At 42.9% G+C, this 11879-nt stretch overlaps 1 protein-coding gene across 1 annotated transcript in view; it reads right to left on the bottom strand.

The window, feature by feature from the left end:
• The window catches only part of gmds (GDP-mannose 4,6-dehydratase), a 204432-nt gene continuing 192553 nt past the window's right edge, over window positions 1–11879 (bottom strand). Inside the window, exons 10-11 of the mRNA XM_080473832.1 lie at window positions 1644–1712; window positions 1–429 (exon numbers count right to left, since the gene is read on the bottom strand). Coding sequence (XP_080329958.1) covers window positions 367–429; window positions 1644–1712 — 132 coding nt within the window. The 3' untranslated portion in view covers window positions 1–366. The remainder of the gene's footprint in view (window positions 430–1643; window positions 1713–11879) is intronic.

Raw genomic sequence — 11879 nt, 5'->3', positions numbered from 1 at the left:
TTATTAAAACTGTAGTTTTCTTTATTTGTACCAAATGCGTCGTTCCTTCATTCTAATAAAAGATGAAACTTCAAACCATTTCTATTTAATTCATAAATCCTCCTCCAATCAACTCATTTCAATAAAAACATAAATAGACCTTCAATACCAGCCAGAGTTTAAATTCAACCGACACGATCAGAATCAACCGCGCCCACTCAACCGGACCTTTCTCACAACGGGGAGGACAAAGTTACTGGATTCCAGGGAAACAAGAAGTAAAGAGAGTAAAAGTAGAGGACCCCCCCCCCCACACACACACACACACACCCCCACCACCACCATGGAGGCCTTTCGCTGGAGTGTGGAAAGTTTTCTGATGTGGAATCAGGCGTTTGGATTCTGCTTCATCAGCTGGATGTCGGCGTCGACCATCTCCTTCACCAGCTCCTGCCGGAGCGGAGAGAAAACAACAAACATGTTTACGTCTGAACGTCGGCAGCAAACAAACACGGAACATCTGGATTACCAAGAGACGGTATTATTGAACAGCTGGGATGTTTCCATTAACCGGATCGTAACAACAAGCAGAGCTCTCGTTTAGGGAAGAAAACCTGAAACACCGTGAGTCAGAGACCAAAGAGGCTTTTTATACAAACAATCATCACAATATAAAGTTAAATCAGCAAGTAACTGAGTACTTCTACTTTGCAGTTTTCAGGGTCTGTACTCGAGTGTTTGTTTATTTTTATTCTGTACATTAAAAAAAAGAAAAAAACTACAACTGTACTTTGTGTTTTTAACTTTAATGAATTTATGAGGCGCAACAATTAAAACTTCTGAGGTCAAGCTGAGGGGCACGCACGCACGCACACGCACGCGCACGCACGCACGCACGCACGCACGCACGCACACACACACACACACACACCAGTTCAGCTCAATAAATACAATAAGCAGATATATTCATTTCATATTACTTCAGACTTTTAGTTGTTTTCGGGTTTTGTTGCGTCAGAAAAACTTTTCATGATGGAAGAGAAATAAAAAGTCAGCGGCAGAGGCAGCAGTATTAAAGAACAAGTACGTACGCAAACATCACTTTCTATATCGTCTTGGTCAAGAGTCCTGATCGACAGTCTTACAGTTTAACTTAAGTCTCAAAGGGACTGAAGAAGGAAACGACAAATAAAAGACTTGAGATGGAAGGAAAACAAGGAAAACTGTCTGAATTCAAACCAGTTGTGGAGTTTGCATCCGGCATTTAATTCAAATAAAAAGCACTTTATAAGGTGATTTCCTGTTTTTAAGAAAGAGGCACGTTTGGTATGTGTGTGACTCGTCAGTTAAATTCATACTTTTGTTTTGATGGGAACTTGTAAATAACGAGCGGTGCCACCTGGAGGTACCTGACGCATTTCTTCATTGTTTCGTTATTTAATGGGTACATTTCATGATAGTACATGGTGTTACTGCCAAATTATGGGTGGGTGTGTGGTGTGGTGTGGTGTGGTGTGGTGTGTGTGTGTGTGTGTGTGTGTGTGTGTGTGTGTGTGTGTGTGTGTGTGTGTGTGTGTGTGTGTGTGTGTGTGTGTGTGTGTGTGTGTGTGTGTGTGTGTGTGTGTGTGTGTGTGTGTGTGTGTGTAAAATGAAGGGAAACACACCTCGAAGGTCACCTTTGGCTTCCAGCCCAGCTGCTGATACGCTTTGGTGCTATCACCCTGCAGGTAGTCCTGTTCAGAGAGAGAGAGAGAGAGAGAGAGCGAGAGAGAGAGAGAGAGAGAGAGAGAGAGAGAGAGAGAGAGAGAGAGAGAGAGAGAGAGAGAGAGAGAGAGAGAGAGAGAGAGAGAGAGAGAGAGAGAGAGAGACATCAGTCATGTCTGCTGTCTCTGAGGGGGGAGACATCCAGTGACGTTATATGAAGACGGACTATATTGAACTTGATGTCTTCAGCAGGATGCAAAGAATCGTGGGTGATAATCTCACACACACACACACACACACACACACACACACACACACACACACACACACACACACACACACACACACACACACACACACACACACACACACACACTCCTGGGAGAAGGAAGGGGTCACAGAGCCCCCCCCCCCCCCCCCGCTGTTGGTCCAGAGCATGATGAATTGTGGGACTCTGGTGGTGTAACCTCTCAGCCCCCCCCCCCCCCCCCCCCACCCCACCCTACCACCCCCCCCCCACTAAGATCCAGTGAGACCATTTCTCAGACCACCAAAGAGACGGAAAAGAACCCCCCCCCCCCACAAAAAAAGCCCTCATGTGTCTTTGTTTGCATTAAAATTCCATATTTCTGTACATGTGATGTACATCTTATCTGTACACAGATTTGGACCAGACAAGGACCCGTAAATCTAAATTAAAAACTAAAAGGTCTTTCATTAGATTTTGGTTTTCTTTGCCCTCAGTTCAAACCTGCAGGCTCGCCCGTGAAGAACTGCCTCTTGGTTTGCACTGTAACACTGTATTGGAGCCATTATAACTTAACATCACATAATGTGAGCCTGAGAGTCAAGAGTGAGGGCAACAATTAACTAAATTATGGACGGTTCTGTGTTTTGACAGAATACTAATATCCACTTTTAAATATCCAGCTCTGGTGAAGACAGGGGCGTTTACAGGTCTTTACAGGCAAACATCAATCTAATTACTCACAAACGTTCCACTGATTCCTGTTGTTGACTTCATTTAGAAGCTTTTCCAGAGATAATTGGTCATTTCAGGTTCATCTGATCAAAACAGAGCAAAATCTACTTGTATACCTCGATTATTTTAACCACTTTTTGAAACTGTATGTCTTCTCCCACTCTCGTCTCGTCTTCCTGATCTGTGTGTAACTTGTCGTGAAAATGACACTAGTTTTGTCTTCATGGTGGTTTTGTTTATTAAGTGACCAAGAATAAAGGATGAAAAATTTTGATTTTAATTTAATTCTGGCGAATTCAGTTTTTCTTCCCTGTCAAGAAAAACCAAAACCAAAAAAAACCCCCCAAAAATGCTAATGATGCTAATGCTAAAACAACGTGTACCTCAAGATTGTTTGATAGTAAAAGTAATTTTAATGCAAAGTTTTTTTGTGAGATTAATGCTGCTACATGTATTTGCAATGTATTTCAATTATTCCTTTTTTTTCTCGCCTCAATTTCGACGCTGGAACATTAACGTGACAATGTTCTTATTTTTTTTTTTCAAATTGAAGAAAATAAGGCCTCATTTATAAAACGACGTTTCGAGTATTTTCGTTTCGGAAAAGTTTTCCGTTTACACGGCAACGGCAGAAACTCTGAAAACACTGTAGTTTTCATGTTGGGCCACGAGTCGGCGCCGTTGTTTGTTACCGTCGCCAACGAAAGTTTGGGCAAAGGTTAAGTTTTGTTCACGTGTATTTATCTATCGGTTTGTTTGCATGTGTTTCACCAAGTTTTCGCAAAAACTATTAACCTGAATTCCCTGAAATCTCCAGAGACGCTTCGTCATCATCCAAGGACCAATCCAGTGGATTTAGGGGGAAACAGCTCCTGGGCAGGTGAAATATTTCCTCCATTAGAGACACGCCGGCGCTTCGGCCGTCCACACAGGAAGGAGTCTGAGCGTTTTCAAAAAGTTGCGTTTTCAGTGACTCTGTCCACCGTTGTCGTGTTAAACAGAAATCCAAAATTCGACAAAAGTTTGGCGTTTCCACATGTAAACGGCTCTTGGAAGCAGTTATTTAACTAATTACAGATTATTGTGTTACCTGTTTATGCGGATTAGTTATAGTATAATCTCACCTGATGAATAAAAAAGAAGCGGGCGGTGTGCACGTTGCCTGTTTCATGTAATGACATAATAATCAGCCAGAGAGGACCAGCAGCATTCTGAAAGAGGACGCAGGAGGTGTGATACAAAAGAGGCAGAATAAGAAAACAACTAAGAGAAAAGAAACCTGTTTTAAGTAATCCTAAACTTCTAATTGAGAAGAGGATTTACTTTGAAGAACCAACAAGAGACGTAATCTTCAGGGCGTTTAAGTGTCATTCGGCCTTGACTCCACCCATTTATGATATTTTGATTTTCAAGGTAGTTCAGCCGTTCCCTTCAAGGAAATCTATTGGAAGTAAAACAAATAACAGATTAAAGTATATTTAAAGTTTCACAAAGACGTAGTTGAATTAAACTTTCACATATCAGCTCCTTCATCAATGATCCACAGTAGCACTGATACCGATTCCAGTATCGGATCCGATCCTGTACAGAGTATTTTTGTTCGTACTCGTAAAAAACTCCCCGATAAAACCCGACGAGTATCACGTGACGTCATCCATCAGCGTCCCTGTCCGCAGGTAAACAAGAGAATTCAAATGGTGCCAGTGGTTTGGTGATTCTGGTGATTGAATATTACTGAGAATGATAAACATAAGGCAGAGTGTAAATTCTGTTCTGACAAAAGATACTTGGATCAACACCAGGAACTCAGGTCCTCCCCACACCACGACATGACTTCTTGTAACGGTCGGAGCCTGAAAACGGTTTTTCTTTTTTTAAAAACGGGTTCCAGAGTGGAGAAATTGAAGATGCTGCCTTCGGCTTTGAGACGCACGTCTGCTGAAAACGGTGACATCATCACCCCACCTCTGGACCCGAGATCCCCACGACCCGCTCCGCGACGTCGCTCAACAACGGCAATGGCGGACTGCATGCTCCAGTAGCTACTGATGCTAGTTGCTTTAATAAGGCCAGGTGTTGGACGCAAATGTTTCCTGCCGCGATGCTGTGAGGGTGAAGAACGGTCTGGACTCAAACTGACAAAGAAGTTCTGTTGCCGTTGAGGTCAGAACTCTTCCTCCACACCAAAATCTCCTATTTCTGATGGCACTTATCTTGATTCTCTATGTAATACCTTCCATTGCTTCACCCTTTCCCTTCGTTTAGTCCACATTAGGTAGCGGCAGTTTGAAGAGCTAATTGATGAACCCCTCCCAAACTGACCGTCAGATGAGATCATTAGTAACTTAATGAGGTACACCTGTTCAAAGAGCCGCTATTGCAAATAGCTAATAGGCTAATCCTCATTTCTCGATGGTTGGATCAGAATTTGGTGTAAATGACATTAAAGCATGGATACCTGGTGGTGTAATAGTGTGGGAGATATTGTCTTGGCACATTTCGGTCCCCAGACCACCGTCTATCCCTTTATGACAACGTTGTACTATCTTCTGATGGCTCTTTCCAAAAGTTCACTGGACTCAAAAGGCCTCTATAGTCACCTGATTCCATCTAATAAAGCACCTTTTGGATGTAGAGGACGCCGAGACCCACATCATGGATGTTCAGTCAAGAAATCTACAATGGCTACAACCGAAACTGGCAGTACGATTCCGTCTAAACCTTTAAGAAAGCTCTGCTGTAACAAGGTCGCTGTGCGTTCTCAACCGTGACCAAGAACAGTATAATTCTCTTTGGCCACACGGAGAAGAGTCAGACGCAACAGCTGTAGATGAAAAGACAATTTGTGTGAAGGCTTTACAGAAACCTCAATGACGGCTGCCTGTGGCTTCGTCGGTCGTCTTCTGTGGGCCTCGAATTGGTTTCAACACACATTTGATCTCTATCATCTTCGTCTGTTCTTCACTTTGGTGCATCAGTTTTCCTACAACTCATCTGAGGCTTGTCTACGTACACTGAGATGTGTCTTACCAACTAAAAGTGCTCCATTAAAGTGCATGACTTTCTGGAGATGCCTTCTTCTAGACTGCGTACGTTGACATTGCGACGGAGGTAAATTTGCGCTCCCTTGCCCTGAAGGAGAGACCTCTCAACTGACGGAGGACCTCTTGAAAACGTCTTTTCTTGGGTGATCTTATTACAGAGGAACGCACACAAAGCGGCACTTGCATAGCTCAGTCTTTTGGCGAGCAGGCACCCACATCTCAGCGAGGCTCCACGGCGCTTAATCACACTCCTTACAAGAACACTGAACACACACAGAGCCGACAAGTACGGGCCCGATTCTGCCTCCGACTCTCTTCAGGTTTAAGATCATCCGGGTTGAAAAACCTCATTCAGCCAAGCAATTTCTCTCTTTTTTTCTTTCTCTTTGACATCGTCTACACGCAGCCCAGCAGATGAAAGCTTCAGTCCATTTTCTCCACAGTCGGCAACAGCAGGACAAACAGCTCTTTCTCATGTGAGCAGCTCTGTACATTACTCAAAACCAATTTTTTTGGCTCTGAAGGCATAACTGGAAACATTTTCAGAGTAATTACCAACAGCAATGAGACATAATTCATCATGGGGCTGAATGTAATTATGATCGGGCGACTTGCTCCACAATTACATTAAATAATCCACTTGCTTCATAATTATATTGATTATGGGATGTAATAGAGAACACTTTGTAAATGGCATGAAGGAACAACGAGCGCCGCTGCAAGTGCTCAATTATAAGTAGCAGCTACGCCCTTTGTTATCCCACCCTGCGACCGTCACATGGTCTTATTGATTGTTTGCCGCCCTGCCAGGCATTCTTATCTGATATGAGCCTTAAAGGGACAGACGCCCAAAAGGGGAAAGTAAACAAATGCAAGACATTTGGCCGGCCGCAGCGAAATGAAGAAAAAACCCCAGTAAAGTGGCCTTTTGTTTAGTTTCTGTCGGCGTGCATGTGCAGGTCAAATGAACTGAAATAAACCTGCATCTCCAGGTGAAACAACAGAGTTCAGCTCACTGTGCCTCAAACCTCACCTGGACATGCTCTTCTGCCAGTGGCCACAGTTTGCCTTCGCTCCATGCTCAAGCAGTCAAAAGTGTTCTTTCAGTAGTTTCCATTACCAACCCCATATATTGGGCGCCAGTGATGACAAGTTGGCTTCGTCTAATCTGAGGTCGTCAGAAGAAAAATGGCACAAAAATGCGAGGAGGCTTTTCATTGTGAAGGATCTTGGATTGGAAGGTTTGCCAGCGTTTGTCTTCACTGTAATATTTTTGTCAAACAAAGCTTAGTTTTCCGGGAGAAAACTCAACTCTAAATCCAGCAAGTCCCGGGAGAATATGGCGAGGGAGTCACGACAATATGCCGGGAAAACATCCTTTTTATGATCCACCTACTGAGCTTGTGCAGAAGAGCTTTTTACTACGAGCGTGGTGCACAGTCGCAGCATTTCAATAAAGTTGCGAAAAGTATATGTACTACCTTTTAAAGAAGTAGTTAATAACTGTGAATTACCAATCTTCTGTAACTTGCACAATATTGCTGACTACAAGTAAATGCAGCCCTCAGGAAACAGTGTTTGCTTCATAGTGTGATTATTTTTTTAATAGAGTTTTCTAATATCATTGATCGTTGGTCAAACCAAGCAGCAGCTTGTTCTTCCAATCAGCGTACTACTACGACTACTACTACTACTACTACTACTAATACTACTACTACTGTCTTTGCAGCACTGTGCAAAGAGCTAAGGCATGTGAGGATATGACCCTTTGCGTAGTGAGTGAAAATGACCTAACCACAGAGCTCTGATGGAACCTGAGGAGGGTGACGGAGACATAGAGCAGCGCGACTCCTCAGTGCCGACTGCTCTGCTGCGCTCAAAGCGAGCAAAATGACCTAAACTATTTCTGGACCTAAATCCTGGTACGGCCTCCTTTACTGCTGCTCGCCGCTGCTAGGAGAGATTTTATAACCAAAACACAACTTAAACACTTTCTTTTTTTAAATGTTTCATTTCTTTAATGTGTTTTTCCTTTCAGGGTTCAGATGGATGGAAGTGGTGAAATGTTGGGTTTAACATGTGGGCTGGAGTCAGAGTGTCACCTTGGAGCTCAACCCGTGACTCACATTTAACCTGGAAAGTAAATCTAAATGGTCCCCGAGGTATTCTAGCGTCATGTGACGCGTTAGTAGAACTAATGACCGATTCAGTCACTGAGGTGAGCTGAACGTTGACCGGTCAGTGGGAGAAAATGCTGCGTACTCTATTTGAGATTTTACTGAAAGAAAACGGCAAAAAAAAAACAGCAATACGTATATCAATTTATAAATAATATTATTGAATATTTTTCCATATTTAAAGCAATAAGGGAAAAACAAAACATTGTTTATGTTGCTTATAAGGAGGTTAAAGCACAAATACATGAACTAAACCGAACACAACTACTTCATTTGTATACTTTTCCGTACACCCTACTCGTGTTAGTTTGGCAGAAATCAGGTAATTACTGAAAATGGCCACGTGCCCAATAAAGTGTACATTTTCTAAAACACAGTGAGGATGTATTCAGCAGTGACTTTTGAGTTAAAATGTAGTGAAGAAGATTACGTAATGAGGAAATTGTACTTAATTATGAGTGAAATGTTGGAAAACTACTACTTAAAGCAACAAGTTAATTATAATAATGTGACTATTTATAATGTGATACTTCCAACCCGGTAAAGTCATCATTGAGTCAACTGTAGAGTATTGTGTTTTTTGATGTCTGTATGATTGTGGATGAACGCGTGAATTTCCTCCTATTCTGTCACTGCTGACAGGAGTTGGCATGTGTACCGCTCATAACTAGATTATTTATATCGTTCAGAAAATACTAGAATGGAGAGGATTACAGTTTTGTGTAATCCTTTGGTGTTTAAACAGAGAGAAAACCCTTTTCGTTGGGTGTTAAAAGCACCTCGAAATGACCGTGTTGTATGTGGTGCGATATAAATAAAGATGAATTTAATTGAAAAGTCCTTAATGGCAGTTCAGCTCGCTCAAACACACCAACGTTGACAAACTGCCAGATATTAAAAGTTAATATTTTTGGACAATTTCACAGAAAAAAACAAACAAAAAACAAAAAAACATGAATCCAGTCAGTCAAGATTATAAAAGGTTTTCATCTGAATGACTAAACTAAAGGAAGAGTTGTTGACTTCATCACGTGCTGAAATAACAAACACAATGGAAGCTGATGGGGCGTACGAGGACGCGCTGCCTTGTGTTATAATCATCTTCATCTTTGTCACATCATCGTCGTGCCGGAGCTTTAAAACCTGCGTCCGAGATTGGCAGGCGAACATCTGCTGAAATCAGAGCCTTGTCTGCTGTAAGTCTGCTTTCTTAGCACACAACCACACGGCTCAGCATCCAGGAAGTGAGCGGAGCGTCTGGTCTTTCTCAAGCAGGATTTCTGCAGGTGACAGACAACCTCGTCTGCAGAGTCCCGCTCGCTGAAATTAAAGCCGATTCCAAACTGCTAACAAGAGCGTTCTGTGGAGCAGTGAACTCACCCCAAACAGAGCATGTAGCAAATAATTCAACACCAACTACTAACAGATGGGCCACAATATAATCTTCATATGGATCCGATTTGGAACCAAACCCAACAGTGTGGTACATCCTGTTTAAAGCAGCGCTCTGCCCATGTCTGAAACTATGCAGCATAGATCATAACAAAAAACTGGTGGAAGAAAGCTGAAAATTAGCCGTGACAAAATGCCTCCCTCACTCTCTGTCAGCATTAAGCACATTTTACAGATTAAAGGCCAATATGATCCACGCCCACGGCCCAGGCCTGCGGGAGAGCATCGCAGCCTCCGCCGGCTGACGGGTTCCACGGGAAGGAATTTGGAAGGAAGCTGATTTTGACACGCAAAGTAAAAGAAGACACGTCAGCAGCCGGTCGTCCGTCCCTCCTGTACTTGTACTGTAGAAGATGTGGCCTTTTAACAGGCTTCCAGTCCATCACCGAGCAAACAGAGAGACACACTTACACTTTACAGTAATCTCACGGCTAAAAGCCTAAAAAGAAACCACACATGTATTTTTGTCTGTGCGACAAACTGGAATACGTTTCAAGTGAAAAACGCTTCGTTTTTGTTTCGGATAAGTTTTACATTTGAACGCAAACTTTTTGAAAACAACCTCTGTTTCCACGGAAAACGTCAGAAACGCTGATGTAGTTTGTAGTTGGATGTAGTTTTCGTGCTGGGCCACTAGGGGGTGCAACAGAAGTTTTCTGTGTTAGCGTCAAGAAGTTGCTTTGTAAATGAGGCTTCAGAGGAAATTCCTACGGGCTCAGGGAGAACACGCAAACTGCAAACCACAGAGGGGAGCGTGGAATCGAACCGGCATCCTCTCACCGGGACGATTCCGAGTTACGACAACGACTGGAACCAAAACTGAATGACAGAAAGAAGAAAACGTTTTTGGCAAGAAGTTGCTTCTTCAAAAATGAATTCAGAGGTCTGAGGAAAACTGGAGGACAACATTCCTTCGACAGAAGTAAAAGAGGTATTTAATGGTACTACTCGAAGTATTAGTTACTATTTGAACCGTCAGACTACATTACTATTTGAAGGTATTTGATTCAACTCACACACTATTGATGTTCACGGTACTTTCCTTCAGAGAAAGTAAAATAGAGACAAACACACAGCTGATTAATAAATACAAAAAAACCAACAAGTTCCAGGGAAAACTGAAACAAAACATCTTCTGTAGTTCCAATAACCGACTGCTCCAATGCTCAAGTTGTACTCAGTTCCAAGTAATGTTAGAAATACTTTTAACGTAGAAACAAACACGCACCCCTTTAGGGGATCTGACCAAAAGAGGGCGGAGATTTTATGATAAGATTCCTCCGACAAAAGAAAATGTGGTTTGTTACGGCGCAACAGCTACAGTACTCAAACATCCTCCTTCTGCACACGTGAACTAAACTAAAAATTATTCTCTTAAACAACAAAGACAAAGGCCAACATGTCAACCACTGCCTATCAGTGAATACTGGTTTTGATAGTGACGTTATCTATGGAAATAATCTTTATTGTCCTGAACTTCCTGTTTTCCCATCACTTTCCTCTCTAAAAAAAGAAAAGAAAAAACAAGACTCTTTAAAAAGCAGGAGAGAAATAGAGTGCGATCACGCTCCATAAAGCACACGGCCAGTAAAAGGCACTCAGATCAGGCATTTAACGCAAAGGAATTCTGGTATCACTGTGAAGCTGTTCAATAAATCACCCCCACCACCCCCACCCCCTCCATCACACACAAAAATGCAGCAGAGTGTGAAAAACAGGCACATACGCAGACGAATGAAAGATCCTGAAGCAGTTTTTTTTTCTTTTCTTAATGAAAATCTTCCAATCGAACGTTCTCATGGAACAGCCTGTGTTTTCTCTCCCTCCGTCCCTCTGAGGGACGCATGCTGGGACACTGTGATGTGGTTTTGGAGGACCAGTAGCGTCTCTGGTATTTGTACAGTAGCGGACAACGAGGCTGCGAATACAGAAAACTTCAAAAGGAGATCAGATAAAGTGGCCGAGAACGCCGCGAGAGTCCCGAGCCCACGGTCTCCTCGGTGTCCCCGGCAGACCCAGATGTTCAAAGCAGACCCAGATGTTCTGACCTTTGACCCGGTTGGAGTTTTAATGGAAGAACTCAACCCTGATCTCTGGCCTTTATGGACCCGGGACGAGCAGGCAATGACGAGATAAGAAGAAGAAGAAGAAGTACAGCCGAGGTCGCTGGTGCAAGTGTGTGTGTGTGTGTGTGTGTGTGTGTGTGTGTGTGTGTGTGTGTGTTAAATCAGAGCTGTCCATTATGTTGCTGGTTTTTATTTCAACTAGAAATTTACCAAGTCCCAGGAGGATACGGACCCTGAAAGTCTCCTTTGTTGTTACTGAAGAACTATTTATTGCGGCCGTGGTGCGGCAGGCGAAGTCGCAGCGTTTCCGCCGTCTACAAGGAGGCAAGAGTCGAAGTGTTTTCAAAAACTTCCACCGTAGGAGCGGCTCTCAAAAAGTTGAAAACCTTGCCGTGTAAACGAGGCATCGATATATTAAGAAGTTAAAAGAGGTCTCAATTGTCACGTCACCGTAACACAACCCAATGATTTCATG

Source organism: Lipophrys pholis (genome assembly GCF_963383615.2).
Source record: "Lipophrys pholis genome assembly, chromosome: 10".
NCBI lineage: Eukaryota > Metazoa > Chordata > Actinopteri > Blenniiformes > Blenniidae > Lipophrys > Lipophrys pholis.
Note: the sequence above shows the minus strand (reverse complement) of the source record. Positions and strands in the feature narration are given on the sequence as shown.